General features: G+C 35.1%; 1 protein-coding gene across 2 annotated transcripts in view; it reads right to left on the reverse strand.

Annotated features, from left to right (window-relative positions):
- Positions 1 to 23,166, reverse strand: part of RTTN (rotatin) — a 139,611-nt gene that overhangs the window by 106,025 nt on the left and 10,420 nt on the right. For both annotated transcript variants that reach the window (XM_045527475.1, XM_045527477.1), the window contains exons 8-11: positions 21,967 to 22,132; positions 19,672 to 19,853; positions 16,557 to 16,672; positions 4,896 to 5,066 (exon numbers count right to left, since the gene is read on the reverse strand). In XM_045527475.1, the coding sequence (XP_045383431.1) occupies positions 4,896 to 5,066; positions 16,557 to 16,672; positions 19,672 to 19,853; positions 21,967 to 22,132 (635 nt within the window). The remainder of the gene's footprint in view (positions 1 to 4,895; positions 5,067 to 16,556; positions 16,673 to 19,671; positions 19,854 to 21,966; positions 22,133 to 23,166) is intronic.

Consider the following 23,166-nt stretch of genomic DNA (forward strand, 5'->3'; position numbering starts at 1 on the left):
AATCTATCACTACTATTAGATAAAAAATAATCAACAACATCATCTCATGTGCACTGGCAGGGGAGGGGGTATAATATTGTTTTCTCTAAATCCAGCCACTCAGCAGCCACAGCATTATCTAAGGGTTTGTTAGAAATGCAGACTCTTGGGCCCCACCCTAGACCTGATGAATCAGAATATGCAAGAATATCTCCAGGTAATCTTCACTCACTCACTTGGCTTCACCAAATCATTAGGTTTTATAGGAGGGCTGCCCGGAAAGTATCCAGCCATGTAACCACTCTTGTTATATTAACAATGGCTGGATACTTTCCAGACTGCCCTCGTACATCTCACTGAAAAGCAAAAGGCCTTGTGGTATAAATTACTTACCCTCAGTCGGCTTGGCTAGTTGAGAAACAGTAATAGCAGTACCTAAGATGCTCAGTGCTTCTGATTCTAGCACAGGGCCAGCACTTTTAGCTCTCATTTCTGAGATGTTTCCCCAAATGAAATTACCTTCATTTGTTTTACCAAGTTGGTTTATCTACCCAGAATATTTTTCATAAGATTACCAACACATCATTTTAACCTATACACGAGTATTCTCCAAAATCATTTAAATCAACAAATATCAGCTTCAAAACAGGCCTTTGAGAACATTTTGTAAAATTCAGGAAATATCTACATACATTCGTGTTCATTTTTCAACACTGAAATTATATATTTGGTAAGCGGCAACTCAAGAAACCACTTCAAAGGTAAAAAGTTTCAGAGTCCAAATTGCACTTCAATTGCAACAGACAGAGGGCAGCATAACCTCACATTTATATAAGCCAGAGGAAATGTTGCAGCAGGGAAATAGCATTTTTGTGTAGAACTTATTTTAAAGCACTTAATTAATCAAAACAAATACAACGATCTATAAACAAATACCTTAACTACAATCTCCTACAATGACCAAAACTCTTCTAATAAAGTTCTGAGATATATTTAAAAGAACTACCAAAAATTAGATACTTGTTTTTAAAAACAACTACCTTCAAATAAAGCATAGAAAACTAACTTTACATTACACTAGCACTAAACTAAGTAAAATATTCTTTTCTAGTTTGATTCTTATCCAAATAAACACATAGATGAAAAAAATATAATCAAAAAAGCAACAAACTATATGATATAATTGATAGGGTAAGTTTTCCATCAATATTTCAATCTATACATAGATCATTTATAATACTCAATAACAAGTTACAGAATCACTAATTTTTCAGTTATATAATATTAAGTAAGACACCCATATTTTAAATGCAATTCCTGTCTTAAAAGACTGGAATTCTTTCACTGTTAACGCCTATACCTTGGAAAATTACCACTCTTCAAAACAGAAAATTACTTCAGAAACATGACTAACAAGTAAAAGTTAAAAATTAAAATTAACACAAGTGATGTTACTTTCCCTTAAGTAAAATACTACATAGATGACTGATAGATAGATGAAAATGTGTTTTTGTTTTTTGTTTTTTTGAGACACAGTCTCGCTCTCTGTCACCATGGCTAGAGTACAGTGGCATCATCATAGCTCACTGCAACCTCAAACTCCTGGGCTCAAGCAATCCTCCAGTCTCTGCCTCCCAGAGTGCTAGGATTACAGGTGAGAGTCACCATGCCAGGCCCAAAATACTATATTTAAAATTTAGGCCGGGCACAGTGGCTCAAGCCTGTAATCCTAGCACTCTGGGAGGCCAAGGTGGGTGGATCACTCAAGGTCAGGAGTTCGAGACCAGCCTGAGCAACAGCAAGACCTCGTCTCTACTAAAAATAGAAGGAAATTATCTGGCCAACTAAAATATATATAGAAAAAAAAAATTAGCCGGGCATGGTGGCACATGCCTGTAGTCCCAGCTACTGGGGAGGCTGAGGCAGGAGGATCGCTTAAGCCCAGGATTTTGAGGTTGCTGTGAGCTAGGCTGACGCCACGGCACTCACTCTAGCCAGGGCAACAAAGCGACACTGTCTCAAAAAATAATAAAATAAAAATTAAAAAATAAAATAAAATAAAATAAAATTTAATGGTTAACTCTTGCTTTCCCAGATGACATGGTAATACATTGCATACATAAGGGTTACTAGATAATGGATTTCAGACTATATGCTCTGCAGAATTCTACAGAAAACTCAAATTGGTTAATAACTAAAGGCAACAAAAAGGCATAGGAAATAGTTCTCTATTTGTCCTAATTTCTCCTCTACCTCCATTTTAGTGTGCTGTGTCTGCCTTTCTCCACTAAGTATACCACAAAACACTTGTGTAGGAACCATTCAAGATATTTTTACCCCTAACATTCAGTCAGAGATATAGCCTCACGTTTGAAAATATAATAAGAAGATTTCAAAGAAATATTTACACCTATTAAAATCGCCTTTAACATATATTCATACAATAGAATAGTATTTTGCAATAAAAATTAACAAATTACCACTACAAGCAACAACAGTGATGAATCTCAAAAAAAAAAAAAAAGTTGAGGGAGTACATATAATTCCATTTAAACAACGTTCAAAAACAGACAAACTTTTTTTTTGATCTACAGTGACACAAGTCACGGTTTGGCTTGGGGAAGGAGGGAGAGGTAATGGAGCCTATGGAATGCTGGTAATGTTCTATTTCCTGTTAAGGGGGGGTGGTCACTTTTTAAAGACATATATTCACTTAGTAAAAATGTATTGAACTGTGTAATTTTCTGAACGTATGTTACACCACAATGAAAAAAAGTTTCAAAAAAAAAAAGCCTTTACAGAATTTAACAAGTTTTTTTCTCACAGTGTATCAAAAATCATTTAAAAATTTAACTGCCCAATTAAAATACTGCACAATTTCAGAAACTGTGATTAGCACAGTGGCCTTGGACACTTTCTAATTCCTCCAGTTTTCAAAAGTGCTTATTTTTAAGAATTTTCTACCATATAGTCTCACAATTATCTTGTCTATTTACCACTTTTTTTACCCATTCTTTAGTAAAAATAATAAAACTTATGGAATTATAATACTTTAAAAGTATGCTTATAATAAAAACATGTTTGAACATTCTCAGTCTTTGACCTAGAAATGTTTGTATTAAATATTAGGAACTTAAGAATCTAAAATATGAGTAAATATGTATGTATACATATTTAACATAGTGTTATTTTCCAAACACTTAAAAAAACTAAATGCTCATTTTTAGGAAAAAAGTGTGCAAATTATAGAACATCTTTAAAGGTAAAATATTAAATATCATCTATTAAAATGTATAAAGTGCCTAATTAAATGAAAAACATACATTAATAAATGATAAAAAAAGAATAATTTTTATAGATGCTCTCAACTTGATTTTAAAGAAAAAAGAAAGAAAAAGTCTCAAAACTAATTTGAAATTATGAATGAATTTTTCTTCTTTGTACATTAAAATGTTTTTTAAATGAGCAATTGAGAAGTCCAATGCTTAAGAAAAGAAAGGCCTAGGCAAAAATAGAAAATTAGAAAAAAGAAAGTACTAGAATAAAGATTAGCACAGAAGATTACTGCTATTAAGGACAGAAAAGCAGCTTTGTAAAAGATAATTAAAATAACATGTTAATCACAAAAAGAACTTTCAAAACACACCTAAAACATGAATTCATATAATATGTAACTCAAACTACAAATACAGTTTGGACACTAAACAAATTCCTAAATATCAAATATTAACCAGATGAGTCAGGCAAACACCAGGATATTTAGTACCACCAGACACATATTTCCTGAAATTCTTTTGATACGCTGCCAAAATAAAAATATTAAGCAATTAACCTGCTGGCAAAAGGGAGGCAGACAAATGGGAAACCTTCTAGACAAATGTGTGCCATCAGGAAAAAAAATCACTTTAGTTACTAAAATATATGACACATTAGTAATATACATAAAGAACAACAAATACAGGAACTAGGACAGTCCTAAGCAACCAACTTAATCTGATCAACGCTTAGAACCTAAAGCATTTCTGACACTATTTTGAGTAGACAAAACAAAAAGGAAAAGAACAGGTTACATGACATTAACATATGCTAACTATGAAATAATTTCTGAAGTATTTCTGAAAACCACAGTTTGCATGCCATATGTCAAGGAACCTATGAAATGGTGAATGAGTAAAGAACTCTGGCAACATGTACCTAGCTGTAGAGAAAGAAAAGCTAGCCTTGATACTAATGATAAGAACCAAGACACTCCCTTGCAGAGATGAGATCAGTAGGCTTTTCAATGACTTCTATTCAATTAAAAGATGTATCAATTACGTGGGGGGGAGGTGTACAAATAGCAAGTATTTATCAGGCCTACTATTTGCTGAACACAGAGGTAGGCTTAATTGGGAAAAATGTATTAGTATAGAAGACATGATCCCTGCCATCAAAGTGATCCTAAAATTATTAAAGAAATGAAACCAGGTAAGTCAAACATACACATGTATATAACTGATAAGAGCAAGTCTTGCCTTTTACACAAGATTAAGTTCTATGAGGCCAAGGACTAATTCTAACTTACTATATACAGCACCTAATACTGCCAGCCCACTCTAGGCAATCAACAAAATTTTCACTGAAAAAAACAAGTGAAGGAATAAACAAACAATTGTATAGAACTACAATATGACATATACAATAAAAACAATTGCTAGATGAAAAATAATCTTCTATCAAATGATTTGTCAAAATTGTTCAAAAGGTTAGCCACTTCTCAATTTCTACATTTCCCATATAATCTCTGTACCTACACTTAATTTTGAAAATGGCCTAAAGCAGAATACCTTTACACTGTCAAATGATCAGCAGCAATTTACAGCACAGCATTTATTTATAATATTCACTAAACTACAAAGCAGCATTACCTGCCTTACCTTTTCAACAGGTAGAAGCATTTGTAATAGTCGTACTGCAAACAGGGAAATGCTGATAAAGGCCATTCTGTGGTGCACGACCATCACTTCCGGTTGTTCCAGGTTGATACTGCTTTTATGGTAGCCCATGATTTCCCCAAGGGACCCCAACACCAGCAGCAGTTTCTCTTTCTGAAAACATTTAAACAACAAAAAACACAACAATACCACCAATTTTAGGGGCCAGTACACAAATGCCACTGGGAACAATTAAAAATATTACATTAAATAGCAAAACAAACCAAAACAAAAATTGATTCCTCTGAGAATAATACCTGCTGACATAATAAAAAAGTACAGAAGATAAGCACCCATTTTTAAAAATTAACAACTTTTAAGTATTTATGTATTTAATGTGATGAGTCCTAATAATCAATGAAAAATAAAATACACAAGCTTAATGAACCATAAATTCCTCCTAGTTTCTAGTGCTTAATAGTTATAACTTGGAACATATGCATGTAAATATCTCATGAAGTATTTATTATGTTTACTGTATGCCTAACACAGTGTCAGGCATAATGGTGAAAAAAAAGTATTAGTAAAAGAGACATGATCCTTGCCCTCAAATTGATCCCAAAGTTACTAAAGAAATGAAACAAGGAGAATCAAATAATTAAAAAGCAATTAAATATAAAATTACATAAACTCTTCAGATAATAAGGTTGTTTCAAGTGGAAAATGTTCTATCATCATAAATTTATAAATAACTTACTACTTAAACAGAAATTATACCTTTTAAATTGAAAGGTATACATAAATATGAAGAGAAAGCTAAAGCATAGTAGACTGATTTGCAAGTCACAATACAGACCAAAATACATCCTAGATATACTGACATGCTCCATAAACTAGCTGGTAAAAGGACAGCCTCAGTAAGACAGTAGTGAAAAAAAAGAGCACTGCAGTTCTTTACTTCTTGCCACTTTAAATAGCTTTAACCCAAAGAATTAAAACTGTGGACCAGTTATTTTTTTTCAATTCTTTCTTTCCTAAAAGATTAAAAAAACAAACTAAAAAAACACTTTTTCTTTTGGCTTAGAAGAAATGCTGGAAATAGTGAAAATTGCAAAACTGATTCTTACAGTACTTCCGTTTTATGCTATTTTGAGAAGTACTCAATTCATAATTAGAATTAACAAGGTTATTTGAAATGATTTTACAAGAAAAAAGACTTTCAGAAAAAAGCTCTATGACACAGATCTTAAATGTATTTACTGATTTAGATTGTAAATTGTCACAGTTAATCTTGAATAATAGAGATATGCTATTAGATATATAAAAGTATTATTTTAATGGGAACATACCGTATGGAGGAATTGCCTGTCAATATAATAAGACTGTCACTGTATTTCTGATTTGTTTTCTCTATACCAGTAGTTGTTTATATTAGGGCTTTTTAGTGTTTCTGTTTTAATTTTGTAAGCGCTGCTCTACTTTTAGTTTAAATTTTTAATACTTTTTTCTTTTGTTTTTTTTGGGATAAGAGGATATTGCCTTAAATATAAATTGAAGTTTCTTTGTGGTTAAGTATATGGTTACTTTTTGTCAAGTTTCTTAGAAACTTGGAGAAGTTATATTGTTCGTAATGTTGAAAGTTCAAATCTATTCATTTTAATTAAGTTCAAAAAGGTTGAGTTAAATCTGTAAATCCATATCAGTAACAGGTTTTGCTTGATATTATATGTTAGTCAGATCACAAGACTCATTTCTATTGGGTCTTTTTTTTTTTTTTGAGACAGAGTCTGGCTCTGTTGGCCGGGCTAGAGTGCCATGGCATCAGCCTAGCTCACAGCAACCTCAGACTCCTGGGCTCAAGCAATCCTTCTGCCTCAGCCTCCAGAGTAGCTGGGACTACAGCCATGTGCCACCATGCCCAGCTAATTTTTTCTATATATTTTTAGTTGTCCAGCTAATTTCTTTCTGTTGTTTTTTTTTTTTTATTTTTTTTTTAGCAGAGACGCTCTTGCTCAGGCTGGTCTGGAACTCCTGAGCTCAAGCCATCCTCCCGCCTCGGCCTCCCAGAGTGCCAGGATTACAGGCATGAGCCACCGCACTCGGCCTCTATTGGGTCTTTACTCTTAATTATAAATTTTGTCAGTAGAAAATTACCCTCTTTATCTAATTATTTTTTGCCCTAAATTACTCACTATTCATATTACTTAGATTTTTTGTTTATATTCTAATATACATGGAATTTTTAACCTTTTATGCACAAATATAAGATTTTTAAACTTTTTGTTGTTTAGATGTATAAATTTTTATTTTTTGTTTTTTACTTCAGTATGAAATCATACTCCTTATATAGAAGTTTAAACTTTTTATAGTATGGTTATGCTTGTTCTACCCTCAGAAGCTTTTGCTATCTATTTATTGACTGAATGATTGATATATAGGTTAGTCTTCCTTCTACAATGATTTGGAAAATCATAGTGATTTTCATAGTTTTATTTTCACTTCTGTTAAAACTGAACTTTATCAAATGATCCACGTAAATAACAAAACATAATTTACCCATTATGTAATTATTTTATTGTTGTAAAATATACATAATGAAATTTACCATTTTAACTCATTTTGGGTGTATAATTGACATTAACTGCATTTACACTGTTATGCAACCATTATCACTGTCTATCTTAGAACTTTTTCGCCAGCTCAGACTGAAACTCTGGACCCATTAGACAATCACTTCCCATTCTACCTCCCCCTGCCTCTGGTACCTCATATTAGTGGAATCATGTATGTGTCTTTTTGTGTCTTACTTATTATAATGTTTTAAAGGTTCATCCATGTTGTAGCATGCATCAGAATTTAATTCCTTTTTAAGGCTCAATAATATTTTCTTTTCTTTTTTTTTTTTTTTTTTGGAGACAGTCTCACTTTGTTGCCTTGACGTGAGGGCAGTGGCATGATCATAGCTCACTGCGACCTCAGACTCCTGGGCTGAACTAATCCTCCTGCCTCAGTCTCCCGAGTAGCTGGGACTACAGGTGTGTGCACCATGCCCAGCTAATTTTTATATTTTTTGTAGAGACAGGGTCTCACTGTGTTGCTCAGGGTGGTCTTGAACTCCTGATCTCAAGTGATCCTCCTTCCTCGGCCTCCCAAAGTGCTAAGATTGCAAGCGTGAGCCACCACACCTGGCAATATTTTTTTCTAAGCCAAAACAAAAAGTGTTTTTTGAGTTTGTTTTTTTAATGTTTTAGGAAAGAAAGAATTAAAAAACAATAATAACTGGTCCACAGTTTTAATTCTTTGGGCTAAAGCTGTTTAAACAACAGCCCTAAGGGAGTTGACTGGGGTGGGAGGAAGGCCAGTTTTCAGAGGATATTCATAGCTTTTACGACAGAAGGTATAGAATTAAAATACTAAATATTAGCAAAATATTTTAAATATTCCCAATAAAACAGATTTTTATAGTACAAACACAGTTTCTCCACTATCTCCACATATAACAAGGGTTGTGGACTCTACAAGGCATCTGAAAGAAGTGACTGCAGCGGGCTCTCCCCCAGATGCGTCCCCTGGCCCTTCCAGCGGCAGTCACTCACTGCTCCTCATGCAAACCTCACCAGGCACTTCCCTGCTGAAGAGCAATCTCATCCTGCCTTCAGAGGAAAGGCCAAACTACTGGGCACTATGTTGAAAACCTCTACAAACATACCCTGATTTAACCCACAGCTTCTCTCCGCCACTTCTACCTCACATCTTATGCTCCAGGTGCTTGTGTCCCACCACCAGCCCTGCCCTTCACCACCTATCAGAACTATCCACGCCCCCTTGTTGTAGCTCATTCTCTTATTCTCTGCCAGATTAAAAAAAGCAAAAAACAAAACAAAAAAACTCTACCTTTATTTGCTTGCTCAAATCATACTTACAATTTAAAATTCAGTTCATTCACATTTATGAAAAGCCTTCACTGAGATCCCAGGTTGGGAATATTTCAAGGCACCCTTGGCAATAAAACATAATGGTTATAAACACAGAATCTCAAGTGACCTTCAAAAAGAAACTGCACCCCCATTTCCTCATCTGTAAAATGGGGTTATATAACTTTCAGGGTTATAACTAAATGACTTTGTAAATAGCGCCTGAAATGTAGTAAGTGCTATATTTAAACTATCTTTATTATTCCTCTGTGCTTATATCTCAGTTTTACTAGTGTTAAAGTATGCCTCCAGCTGACAGACAAAATGCACTCCCCATAGCTAACTGAGGTGCTCAAAGGTAAAACAGAACCAGGCAGCAGTGGCTGGGCAAGGGACCAGTCACCTACTCTGCATTCTCAGAAAGACGTAAAAGAGTCACAGAACATCCCATTCTACAATCAAGTTTCTGTTGTCAGTGCCAAGATAAACTGCAGCTAGAAACCCCACTCACCCAACCGGCAATTTGGAAGAAACATCTGACAGAGACGTCTGGTTTGGGGCTTGGAAACCACCCAATCAGGGCTCGACTATTATAACCAATCAGAAGTGGACAAGTCTGAATCCTTCATTTGCATAGACAGACCTGATTGAGAATGAGGGTGAGAACTTTCCCTATTTATGCCAGATCTTCCCTTTGTTCTTTGGAGAGCACACTTTCACTTGTACTGAAGGCTATGACTCCCCAATCTGCAGATTGTTTTTCATAGAAAATAAAGCTCTCCTTCCCTGCCCCAACCCAGATCTCATGGTCTTTTGTTAACACTAACGTCATATTAAAACTATCTATCACTCACAAGCATGAAAAGAACTATATCTTATTCATCTTATACCCCCAGTGCCTAGCATATGACAAGCAATTGAGAAATGTTTGATGAGCTAAAATAACTATCTTTGGAATGGTGGCAGTAGCAGGGAAGGCCTATGCTAACTAGAGATTCCACATCCCCAGTTACAAATGCACTATCTGGTTCAACTATCCTTACTGAACCCTAACTGTACACAAAGCCCTTCTCTCTAGATTCTTTCACAATCCTCTCAGCCTCACTTGAACTCCAACCAAAAATTCTACCAACATGCCCTGATAATCAAAGTTACCAGCCACCAGCAGGTAAGGCGGGAATTTAGAAGCAATGAGTCATAAAGAAGAAAAAAATCACTCTTCAATGATTGCAATGACAGGAGGGACACAGAAAAGAAATGCAGAAAATGAACAGAAGACAGACCCCGTAGTCTGACGTTATCTGGTGTAAGTAAAGCTCCTTACTCCTTGAATCTAACTTGGCATGTAAATAAGGAAATAACATACTTGATTTCACTGGAGGGGGGATGACATATGACATACTTTAGGTAAACTTTTATATGTGCTTATCAATAATGTTTTAATTTTAACAAAATATTATAATTTTGGTAAAAATATTTTTTATTTTATTCACCTCAAGTGAAATAAAAATATTCAGTTTGGGAAAATTTCTTTTACTAACCTCAGCTTAACCAAATTGAGATAGAGTATTCCAGACATGTTTGATGTCACTGATGTTAGCATTATTTGAAATATCTAGAGATTTGATTATATATTCTCAGGCAATTGGTAATAACACATTTTATTATTTTGTCCCTTTAATGACTCAACAAAAATACTGCTTCTTTCTTCTCAAAATTGGCAAAAGTGGGAACATTAAAAATTTTACTTGTTTGCTTCTTTTAATATATAGCCAAAGGAAAGAGATTTTTTTTCTAGGAGGCATTTATTCTTTTTAAACAAGTAAATCAAATATAATTTCAAGCAGTACTGTTTTATTTAGCATTTCTAACATACCAGTTGGCACTTGTACAACAGAATTAACCTTTAAAGTAAAAATAATTCATTGAATCATAAAAGATCAGCAGCCAAAAGTTAAAAGTGAATGACTAACTTTCACAGATAAATGTTCCAGCCAAGAAAATGAAAGTTAATTTAAGAAGCAACTGATAAAGCATTCCTCACACTTCTAAGGAAAAGCTCACTTGTTGAAAATCTTCAATATGTGAAAATCTCCGAAAAGTACTACAAAATAGTGCAATAACCTTAAGGACTGAAGAAAAACCAAGATTAAGAACTATTATCAGAAACGGAAGGACTTGAAAATATAAAAGTATACCTGTTATAAAATATATAATTTTTTTGTTTCTCTATTCAAGAGGTTTATATTATTGAAAAAATAAAGTTTGCGTTTTTTTCACACATGGATGTTGCTATTAAGTAAACATCTGTATTTTACTTATCTTTTATGCTCTGACCTCTATTCACAAGGATTTCAGACAGCCTGCAACAAAGTTTAATTAAATATAGACAGACCTAGATCAAAACAGCATAAGGAAAAAGAAAATTTGGTAACTATAAGAGTCAATATATATTTTTATAACTAATAAATTTTGATTCACTGCCATGACAAGACAAGCAAAAAAGAAGGAAAGGAAGAAGGAGAAGAAAGACAGACAGACCAGACATTACACCAATTCACAATAACAGAATAGACAGAATACCAATTCCCAAGGAATGCAAGCTTATCAGATGATAATTTCAAACTAAAAGATATAAAATGACAAATGATTTATGGTATATTGAAGACATACTCTGGTAGTCTATAGAGTCCTTAAATATTATGTTGTAAGAAAACATTCCTAAGGCCACTGTACATGTGTTGATTACTCATGTAAAATATTACTTACCAAAACACTTTCTGGGAAAAAAAAAAAAAAAAAGCTATACTTTCCAAAATTACCCTACTGAAATACAAACAGCAAAGAACAAGGCATCCTTCAGATCTCTCCACACCTTGAATGATTACTTGAAAACTGATCTTGAACTTTTACTCTAGATAAACGTAGTTAAGTCCCTAATAACTAGCAGATAAGCCAGTTGCTTAAATGACATAATTAAAAGCCTTATATAAAACTTCCACTTCTGGCCATGAAGTAATAACAAGGATTGATCTTCTCCGTCCCAAGAAACCAACTAGAAAACTGCACAAAAATACATTAAAAAATTATTGTTAGACATTGGACAGTAGGAAGTCCAGGACTGTGATGCCAGAGGGAGGAAAATAAGCAATAAGAATGCTACTATACCTGAAAACAATTACTATACAGCAAATGGTGGCTCATGCCTGTAATCCTAGCACTCTGGGAGGCCGAGGTGGGTGGATCGCTCGAGGTCAGGAGTTCGAGACCAGCCTGAGCAAGAGTGAGACCCCGTCTCTACTAAAAATAGAAAGAAATTATCTGGCCAACTAAAAATATATATATATAGTAAAAATTAGCCGGGCATGGTGGCGCATGCCTGTAGTCCCAGCTACTTGGGAGGCTGAGGCAGGAGGATCGTTTAAGCCCAGGAATTTGAGGTTGCTGTGAGTAGGCTGATGCCATGGCACTCACTCTAGCCCGAGCAACAGAGCAAGACTGTGTCTCAAAAAAAAAAAAAAAAAATTACTATACAGCAAACAGGAGAGAGAAACCCAAAGAGTCTGACAATCTTGATGACCAAGGAGGTGAAGATGCTTGTGGAAGCTGAAATAGTTAGAAATTGTGGGACAGATATGCAAAGAAAGAGCTCCAGAACCCTAAAAAGGATTCTGTTTTGTCCATGCTGATATTAGGTGGCTCAGGTTACAGGAAGGAACTCCCACAAATGAAGGCCAAAATGACCTCTGAGATTTAAACTGAACAACTCTCAGGGCTCACTCAGGACAGTAAGAGATTCAAGCTTCAACCAGCCAGAGTAGAGAGTCATCAGTAATCACATTGGACATGTAGTAGAGATCTCAGTGGAGTCACACTTTAGGAGTAGAATTGAACCCCAAGCAAAGGTACCTCTAGGTTAGAGTTTTTCAACTTTAAGTTTTCCTCAAGATTGAAATATTGAGCCAAAAAATTCTTTTTTATGGAGAGTCGTCCTGGCTTCAATCCACTAAAAGCAAGTAGCACCTCTCCAGTAGCGAAAACCAAAAACAATTGCAGACATTGCCAAATGTCCTCTGGGGGCCAAAACTGCCCCCAGTTGAAAACCACTATTCAAGACCCATTCTAACAAAATTTTAAAAGGACTTGAAGAAATGAAATTACTCCACCAGTAACTTCATCACCTTAAGAATAGAACTCAACTTCTAAAAGGACCAAAAAAAAAAAAAAAAAAGAATCAAGACACTCAACTAGGTAATATTCAAAATGTCCAACATCAAATAAGAAATTAGTAAATATACCAAATATCCAAAGACAGAGAAAAAAAAAAACAATGAAAAAGACCCAAAACTGAAATACTTAGATGTGGAAGTCCTATACACTGAAAACTTCAAAACACTGCTGTGACAAATTAAAGAGCTAAATAAGTGAAGACATACATATGGTGTCCAGGTATCAGAAGACTCAATATTTTTATGTTAAGATGTCAATGTCACTTTTTCCCAAATTGATCTACAAATTCAACTCCATTCCATTCAAAATCACAGCAGGCTTTTTTGGAGAAAGTGACAAGTTTGATTCATGCTGGAAATACACAGGACCTAAAATAGCCAAAACAACTTTGAGAAAGAAGAACAAAGTTGAAGGACTTACTTATACCATCTGACTTCAAGACTTCTTATAAGCTAAAATAATTAGTACTCTGGGAGGCCGAGGCAGGCGGATGGTTTGAGCTCAGGAGTTCGAGACCAGCCTCAGCAAGAGCCAGACTCCGTCTCTACTAAAAATAGAAAGAAATTATATGGACATCTAAAAATATATATAGAAAAAATTAGCCGGCCATGATGGCACATGCCTGTAGTCCCAGCTACTCGGGAGGCTGAGGCAGGAGGATAGCTTGAGCCCAGGAGTTTGAGGTTGCTGTGAGCTAGGCTGACGCCATGGCACTCTAGCCCGGGTAACAGAGTAAGACTCTGTCTCAAAATAAAATAAAATAAAATAAAATAAAATAATTAAGAGAGGTGGGTATTGGCATCAAAAGAGAAAACAGATCAATGGAATACAGTCCAGAAATAAATCCATACATAGGCAGGTGGTAACCAATTCCGGAAAGAGAGGATAGTCATTTGAACAAATAATACTAAAAAGACTGTATACCCATAAGCAAAAAAAAGGAAAAAATTCATTCCTCACTTTGTACTACATATAAATATTAACTCAAAATTAATTATAGAAGTAAATGTAAAACCATAATACTTCTTAAAAAAAAACACAGGAATCAATTTTAGTACCCCAGATTAGACAAATATTTCTTAGCTACAACATCAAAAGCATGATCCATAAAAAAAAAAAAACCTGAGAAACTCAACCTCATCAAAATTAAGAACTTTTGCTCTTCAAAAACTAAATGATCATCTCAATAGATATAGAAAAGATTTAACAAAATACAATACCCATTCATGATAAAACCATTCAACAAACTAGGAATACAGGGAACTTCCTGAACTTTATAAGGGAATCTACAAAATACAAAAGTCCTAGAGCTAATATCCTATTTAACAGTGAAAGATTAAATGCTTCCCCTCTAAGATCAGGAAGGAAGCTCTCACCACATCTATTCAATATTGTATGGGAGGCTCTAGTCAGGGCAATTGGACAATAAAAAGAAATTAAAGGGCATCCAGATTAGGTAGAAAGAAATAAAACTGTCTTTATTCACAGATAACATGATCCTAAAACTGTTTTTATTCACAGATAACATGATTCCATAGATAGTAAATCAGAAGGAATCAAAAAAAAAAAACCTATCAGAACTCATAAGTTAAGCAAGGCAACGGAACAGAAGATCAATACACAAAAATCAATTGTATTTCTACACACTAACAAAGAACAATCCAAAAAATTAAAGTAAAAAAACTGCCATTAACAATGGCATTAAAAAGGATAAAATAATTAGAAATAAGTTTAAAATAAAAAAGTCCTAAACTTGTTCACTGGAAATTACAAAAGATGCTCAATATCATTAGTCACTAGAGAAATGCAAATTAAAACCCAATAGGATATTATTACACATCTATTAGAATGTTAAAAAAAAAAAGGTTGGAGGGCTAGCGGTAGTGGCATGGGGAGGTGCTACATGACACATGTTTAAGTTATAAAAGGAAGGTATAAAACAGGGTATTAATATACTACCTTTTATGTAAGATCAGAGAGGAGATAAGAATCTACATACTTATTTGCTTACATTTGAAAACAAAAGATAAAAATAGACAAAATAAGCCAGAAAATAAAAATGGCTACCAATAAGGAACATATCTTAAAGAGAACAGAATGGCAGGGAGACATCTCTGGGCTGCATTTTTGAGGAAAAAAGCAATTCCCAAAAGTGGAGACAAATTGAAATAAATCTAATTGAATTGGTAACAAAGAAAAGAATTCTTCCAAGTGGCTTTAAGGTACAACATTTTGACTGTATGTCCTTAGTGAGATTAGTCTAGGTCAAAAAGAACTGCAAGGAAATCCTGAACTTCATTAGAGTTATTCATAGTGATATTTATATTGCTATTCTGAAACTATTCTATATATGCTTAAGTTAAAAGCTAATAAGCAATTATACTGATATTGTGAGGAACTAAGACTTTGTACAAGCAAAAGTACAACAATAAGAAATACAAGTTTGGGCCAGGCGAGGTGGCTCACGCCTGTAATCCTAGCACTCTGGGAGTGCCGAGGCAGGTGGATCGCTCAAGGTCAGTTCGAGACCAGCCTGAGCAAAAGCGAGATCCTGTCTCTACTAAAAATAGAAAGAAATTATCTGGCCGACTAAAAATATATATAGAAAAAATTAGCTGGGTATGGTGGTACATGCCTGTAGTCCCAGCTACTTGGGAGGCTGAGGCAGTAGGATCACATAAGCCCAGGAGTTTGAGGTTGCTGTGAGCTAGGCTGACGCCATGGCACTCACTCTAGTCCCGGCAACAGAGCAAGACTCTGTCTCAAAAAAAAAAAAAGAAAAGAAAAGAAATATGTTTAAAAGGAGAGAACTAGCAATATCAACTCATGATTTTTTAAAATATATATTTCCGGCCGGGCGCGGTGGCTCACGCCTGTAATCCTAGCACTCTGGGAGGCCGAGGCGGGTGGATCGCTCGAGGTCAGGAGTTCGAGACCAGCCTGAGTGAGACCCCATCTCTACTAAAAATAGAAAGAAATTATCTGGCCAACTAAAAATATATATAGCAAAAAAAAAAATTAGCCAGGCATGGTGGCACATGCCTGTAGTCCCAGCTACTCGGGAGGCTGAGGCAGTAGGATCGCTTAAGCCCAGGAGTGTGAGGTTGCTGTGAGCTAGGCTGACGCCACGGCACTCACTCTAGCCTGGGCAACAAAGTGAGACTCTGTCTCAAAAAAAAAAATAAAAATAAAAATAAAATAAAATAAAATAAAATATATATTTCCTAGTTCTGTTACTGAAAGGAAAGAATGATATCACAGTAGCTATCTACCCCCAGTAGCTAAGCACCCCTAATGGCCCGTTCTTGGTCTTGATATACCCTCCCCCATTAACCAGAACCAGAACCTCGGGAGAAATGGCCTGTTCCAGACTATGTACAAAATAAACCTGGGACATACTGTGTCAGAAAGAAAAAAAGCTTTCAAAGACTAATGAGACAATGAAACCAGCTTAAAAGAACCAAAATAAAATAAAAAACTAATACTATTACCATATCCCAAAGAAAACATTGATTCTCACCGTATCTATTGCAAAAAGGCTGCTGTCATCCCAGATATCTGCTGACAGTGCTTCACCAATAAGTATCATATCTTCTGCAAGCAATTCCAGAACTCTTATTATCATTTGTCTACTACCTAGGAATAGAAATAGAAGAAACTAAGAAAAAAAAGTTACTTAAAAATAATCAGCCAAATATTATACTGCTCAATTCTCTAGACAGTCATGCCACAAAATTCCTATTTCTCTGTCGTTTTTTAAAATGTTTTTAGAACTGCTTCAAGAGATGAAAAGGGAAGTCACAATCTACAACCACCATTTAAGACGTCTGTTCCAATCATAATACTACTTGACTAAAACAAATCAAATGTGCTCATAAGTGGGAAAGATAAGAAAAGAGCAGCAATTATTAACTAAAAATACTGTGAGATAGATTAAAATAATTTTTCAAATTCAGAGACTATTCGTGTTACACATAGTATGTGACAAAGCATTAGGCAAGTTTAAAAAATGAATTCTAATAATTTCTATTTAGTACCAGAAGGCTTAAATCCTGTCATAAATGAGTATTTTCCTACAGAGGAGTTCCTTGAGAAGCTAAGCTTGGACTGAAGCAACTAAAGGAATAAGTGTCCACATTGGCCTTTGCTGAAGAAACTTTAAAAAATCCCACGTGGGCCGTGCGTGGTGGCTCATGCCTATAATCCTAGCATTCTGGGAGGCCGAGGAGGGAGGATCGCTTGAGCTTAGGAGTTCCAGATCAGCCTGCCGAAGAGCAAGACCCTATCTCTGCTATGATGAGGCCACTGCACTCTAGCCAGGCAACAGGGTGAGACTGTCTCTAAATAAATAAATTCCATCTGTACTTAACTCCAAAAAAATTCCAAAAGAAACTGTGTTGTCAAGAGTCACACCCATCAGGTGTCTCTCCTTTCTCCATAGAAACAGAATAACAAAAGAATTCCACTCTGCATAATTCTATGTAAACTGAACATTCAAATAAGACTTCCCTGTCCCACATTCCAAAAGTTAATTTCTAATGAATAAAAGTAAAGCAAACTGCTAGATCATAAGGATCTAGATTTATTTTTGCATGAAAACAGCTGGAGCAAGTTCCTTTAGAAATCTCTTATGACACTGAACAATTACAAATTATACAATAATTTATCACTAAAGGGCAAGAGAACATTTAGAAATTTTTATGTACCAAGACATAGCTTTATAATTATCAATCTGACTTTTTACAGCAAATTAAGAAAAGGTTAAATGCAAAATCATTAAGTCTAAAACTGTTCTCCTCAGTATACAAAGCAGATAAACATATATACTTTATGATGCCAAAGTTCAGATCTTCTTTCATTTCACATTATTAGTATATGAATTAATATACAGTCCTAACTCATGGAAGCGGTTATTCACTCAGTGAGAAGTAGGTAAGGCCGGGCGAGGTGGCTCACGCCTGTAATCCTAGCCCTCTGGGAGGCCAAGGCGGGTGGATCGCTCGAGGTCAGGAGTTCAAGACCAGCCTGAGCAAGACCCCGTCTCTACTAAAAATAGAAAGAAATTATCTGGCCAACTAAAAATATATATATATGGAAAAAATTAGCCGGGCATGGTGGTGCATGCCTGTAGTCCCAGCTACTTGGGAGGCTGAGGCAGTAGGATCGCTTGAGCCCAGGAGTTTGAGGTTGCTGTGAGCTAGGCTGACGCCATGGCACTCACTCTAGCCCGGGCAACAGAGCAAGACTCTGTCTCAAAAAAAAAAAAAAAAAAGAAATAAAAATTATCTGGATGACTAAAAATATATATAGAAAAAATTAGCCGGGCGTGGTGGCGCATGCCTATAGTCTCAGCTACTCGGGAGGCTGAGGCAGGAGGATCGCTTAAGCCCAGGAGTTTGAGGTTGCTGTGAGCTAGGCTGACGTCACGGCACTCACTCTAGCCCGGGCAACAAAGTGAGACTCTGTCTCAAAAAAAAAAAAAAAAAAACAAACATTTTAAACACTTTCCAAATACATACCTTCCTCCTCCTTTCCTCCCTATCACCTCAAGCAGGCAAAAAATAGCTATAGGACTTACCCATTAACATGGGATGTATTGTTCACTTTGCCAGTATAAACTAAAAAGAGAAAAACTTGCTTGTTTTGTATTTATATCTTGACAAGTTTATCAACTGCTAAAAATGTATGATTTTGAAAATAAAAGTCATTACTGCTTCCAGAACTTTCTTTACCTTGCAAAATGTTACAGCATTTAAGAACATGGGCTTTGGATTCAGAAAACCTTGGTTCCAATCCCTGCTCTAAGCTGTTTGACTTTAGGTAAGTTTCTAAACCACTCTAAACCTCAGTTTCCTCGTATGTAAAAGTGGGGACAAAATCCTTCCACTATGGGAAGACTAAATGGGCTGGTGTGAGGGTATATGCAATAATGCACACAAAACCAAGTACAATAGCTGAACACAGCAGGAACTCAATACACGGTAACTGTTGTTTTATTACTAGACTCTGGTAGGCATCAGCCATATTGTTATTATTGTTACCACACCTTAGTAAAATTATGACATACCAGTATGTATTTCAGTAAATCTCTTTCAAATATACCTTATACATCTAAGTAAAAATGTAACCCCAAAATATTTGTGGGTTTTTTAAAGAAAAACAAATTACTACAAAGGTAAGAATCCAGTTTTAAGGTTTTGTTTTAAACATGTGTCATGGCTTAAAGAAAAAATGAACAGGAAGAGTAAATGACTGAGAGCAAGTCAAAAAGTTTCTAAAGGGCAAAAGCCAAAGATTTTTTTTTTATTCTGGTCTATTCATACCAGTCTACCTTCTCTAATCTACTCCAGCTGCATAATATTGTCAGTGCTGACATTTACAATACCAATACAAAAAGCAGAAGACTGTACCAATAAAAACCGATAAAAAATAAGAGGATGCTCTATCTGAATAGCTTTCTAGGAATCCTCATTTGATTAAGATATAATAAAGACCTTATTAAGTTCTTAGAAATTAATAAGTAAATATAGATTCCAAAGGCCCTAACACAGAAGGGAATAAAAGAAAAATAAAGGTCCCAGAAAAAATACAAAACTAACACGAATTGTATAAGAACTATGATTTCAAAAACTAACCTGTTCTTAAGAGAGGAACTGCTGATTCCAGAATGGAGACACAGAACTGGGGAAGACTGAGTTGCTGGAACTGGAGTTCCAATGTGTCTTCAGTTTCCAGCTCTGGCAGATCTATGTGTCCCATATCCAAAGGCGAAAGGACAGATATCCTAGAGTTTATGTGAGCGTGACTACTACTTCCACTGTAAAATAAACAGATGATAAACCTTGCATATGGAAACCCTCCAACATATTTACAGCATATCTGCTGCCTGGCACAGTAGAAGCCTCTCACACTAGTCACAACTCTATTGCTTCATGTAATAATTCTGGTCAGATCTGTAGAAACCTTGACAAATTTATGAATTTAAATTCTACAAAAATGACTCAAAATTGTAAATGAAGCCAAAATTATACCTATATTTTGCTTTTCGAATTGATGATCTCAAAACATATCAACATTAATACTGATAACCCATTCATTTCTAAAAGAAAACAAGCAGATTTATAGCAAAGCTTTCTTATAATCAACTGGTAAAAGCAAAACTAAACAGTTCATAGTTTCCTAGATTTTCTGTGATTTTCACCAAATGTTCTAACTAAGCCAACGTTAGCAACTAAAGGGTAGTCCCAGAAAAACATCATGAGAAATGTATATTCAGCATCATATAATTTTAAAAATGCACCCAAAAAAATGGAACATCCCACCTTCCTTGGCTTTTTTCATTAAAAAATTCTTATGTTGTGTGTAAAGTGGTGAGGTGAGGATTTAAAAAAATGATATAGGCTAAAAAAGAGGCTTAAACCTCACATTTACAAAGAAACTCAAAATTTTGACTTTTGATGTTATCCACAATTGAAGCTGAATCACAGAAATATGCTAATGCTACAGAACATTTAAAACTCCCCAAATTTTATAACCATTTTGTCATTTCTTCAATATCGTGATACCAAACATCCCAAAATATGGAAATGACCTGGCTTCTCTCAAACTCTGAAAGGCCCTATAAGGAAGTTGTTCACACTCAAGAGTGAAAACCTAAGAGCATGTAGCACACTAGAGAATGAGGCAGAAAGGCTTTAAAAGGGTAAAGAGAAAAATCATGACTGATGAACCAACTATAACATGGACTAAGAGCACAGGCTCTCCTATCATATTATTCAACCCCAGCTCTGCTCTTTACCAACTGTAATGCTCTTAACCTCTCTATGCCTCAGGTTTTTCTGTAAAATGATAATACCAATCTTATTATAGGACTGTTACAAGGATAACCAAAGGAGACAAAGTACGCAAAACGTGGCATAACATCATAGACTCAGCAAGCATGAATTGGTGTTAGCTTGTAGCAGTAGAAGCAGTATTACAAGAAAATAAACAAGCCAACAGACAAATAAATGTTCATCTTACTAAACATTTTTTAAAATGACACTAAAGAAGAGACTAATATGTTTTTAAGATGTTTATAGCCTAAGGATAAGGTAATATACAAATACCATGCCAACCCCTTTAAGCAAAGTTGGTAAATGAAAATCTATGTTTATACAAATAAATAAGATACCATAAATCATATCCCTTGAAGGAGTCCTTGTTTTCTAAAAATGTCCTCTAATTACTCCTTTTAATAGTAAACATTTATGCATTTAAATTATGATTAGACTTATAAAAATGTTTTTAAAATACATCAAAAATGTATCTATCATTTAAAGTTATGCTTTTAACTACATCATATTCCATTCATGGCTGGTAAAAACAACTTAGTGGGTCGGAATCATCATTCCTTTTTAAATGAAGTAGAAAGGAACAGAAAGTATAATTCAGTGTGTAGAACATGAAATCAGAGTACTATTTTGTGAACATTTTGTTTTGGTGGACAAAACAAACATACACACACATACACACACAGAACATATGTTTGTGTACTGAGTACTAAGTTGCAATGTAATATTTATTTATCCTTACTGCGGATCATGGTGAAGAAAGTATGAAAGCCAGTGGTTTAACACAAGGCCTATATCTGTGGTAATATTTTTATAAAGAAGACAGAGAAAAATAATGATCTCCTCTGAAATTAACACACATACAAGTTAATTGGGCTTTTCTAATTTCCCAGAGACACCACCAACAGTCACCTAGAGCTGCGGTCCCCAACCCCCGCGCCGTGGCCTGGCCCATGGCCTGTTAAGAACCAGGCCAGACCTCACTGCCTGAGCTCCACCTTCCCCTTCCCCGCAACACCACCCCCCCACCTGGTCCCATGGAAAAATTGTCTTCCATGAAACTGGCCCCTGGTGCCAAAAAGGTTGGGGACTGCTGACCTAGAGGACCCTGCATCCCAATCCTGCCCATCTCCTCTGAGTCGCTGGCCTGTGCGCCCAACCACAGAAGGCCGAGGGCTACTGCTTCCTGGAGAAGGATTCTGGGAATGATGAGTACCTCTTGCTTCATGACAATAAGACAAAGAAGAATTTTGGGAAACTGTGTCTGGGGAAAAAAAAAAAGAATAAAATTATCCCTTAGTAGAAACAGACTATTGATTATGTAGTAATTATGTGTCACTTTTCCAAAACATTAACAAAATTAAGATAACAGAAATGCTTCTACAGGGGTAAAAATAAAAGTAAAGATCAACCTTTTCTGCAAGTATTCACTTAGCACATTTAGGTTTATATCTAACTGACCTGATTATATGGAATCTACTTGCCAATGGTATTCACTTACAACATTAGAGATTACCAAACCAGAACAATAGTAGACCATGCACTCCTCTGCCTAAAACTGAGACTCCCTACCTCAAACCATATGCAAAAACTTAACTCAGAATGGATCAATCTAAATATAAAAGCTAAAACCATAAAGCTTTTAGCAAGAAATATGGGCGTAAATCTTCATGACCTTGGATTTGGCTATGATTCTTAAATATGACATCAAAGCACAAACCAAAGAAAACACAAATAAATTGGACTTCATCAAAATTTAAAACTTTGGTGCATTGAAGAACATTATCAAGAAAAGTATAAAGATAACTTAATGCAAGAAAATATTTGCAAATCATATATCTAACAAGGGTTTAATATTCAGAATATACAAATAACTTCTAAAACTCAACAATAAAGAGACAAACAACCCAATGGGCAAACGACTTTAATAGATCTTTCTGCAAAAAGATATATGAACGAATAAGCACATGAAAAGTTATTAGACAATCCTTAGTCATTAATCATTAGCCTTCAGGGAAATGCAAATCAAAACCACAATGACATACCATTTCACACCTAATAGAATGGCTATGACCAAAAAAAAAAAAAGGAAGAAAGAAAGAAAGAAAGAAAAAGAAAGAAAGAAAGAAAGAAAGGAATGAGTATTAACGAGGATGCAGAAAAACTGGAAACTTCATATATTGATGGTGGGAATGTATTATAAAATGGTACAGCTGCTGTGGAAAATAACTTGGTGGTTCCTCAAAAAGCTAAACATAGAATTGCCATATGACACAGCAATTCCACTCCTAGGTATAC

The sequence above is a fragment of the Lemur catta genome, chromosome 16 (assembly GCF_020740605.2).
Source record: "Lemur catta isolate mLemCat1 chromosome 16, mLemCat1.pri, whole genome shotgun sequence".
Classification (NCBI taxonomy): Eukaryota; Metazoa; Chordata; class Mammalia; order Primates; family Lemuridae; genus Lemur; species Lemur catta.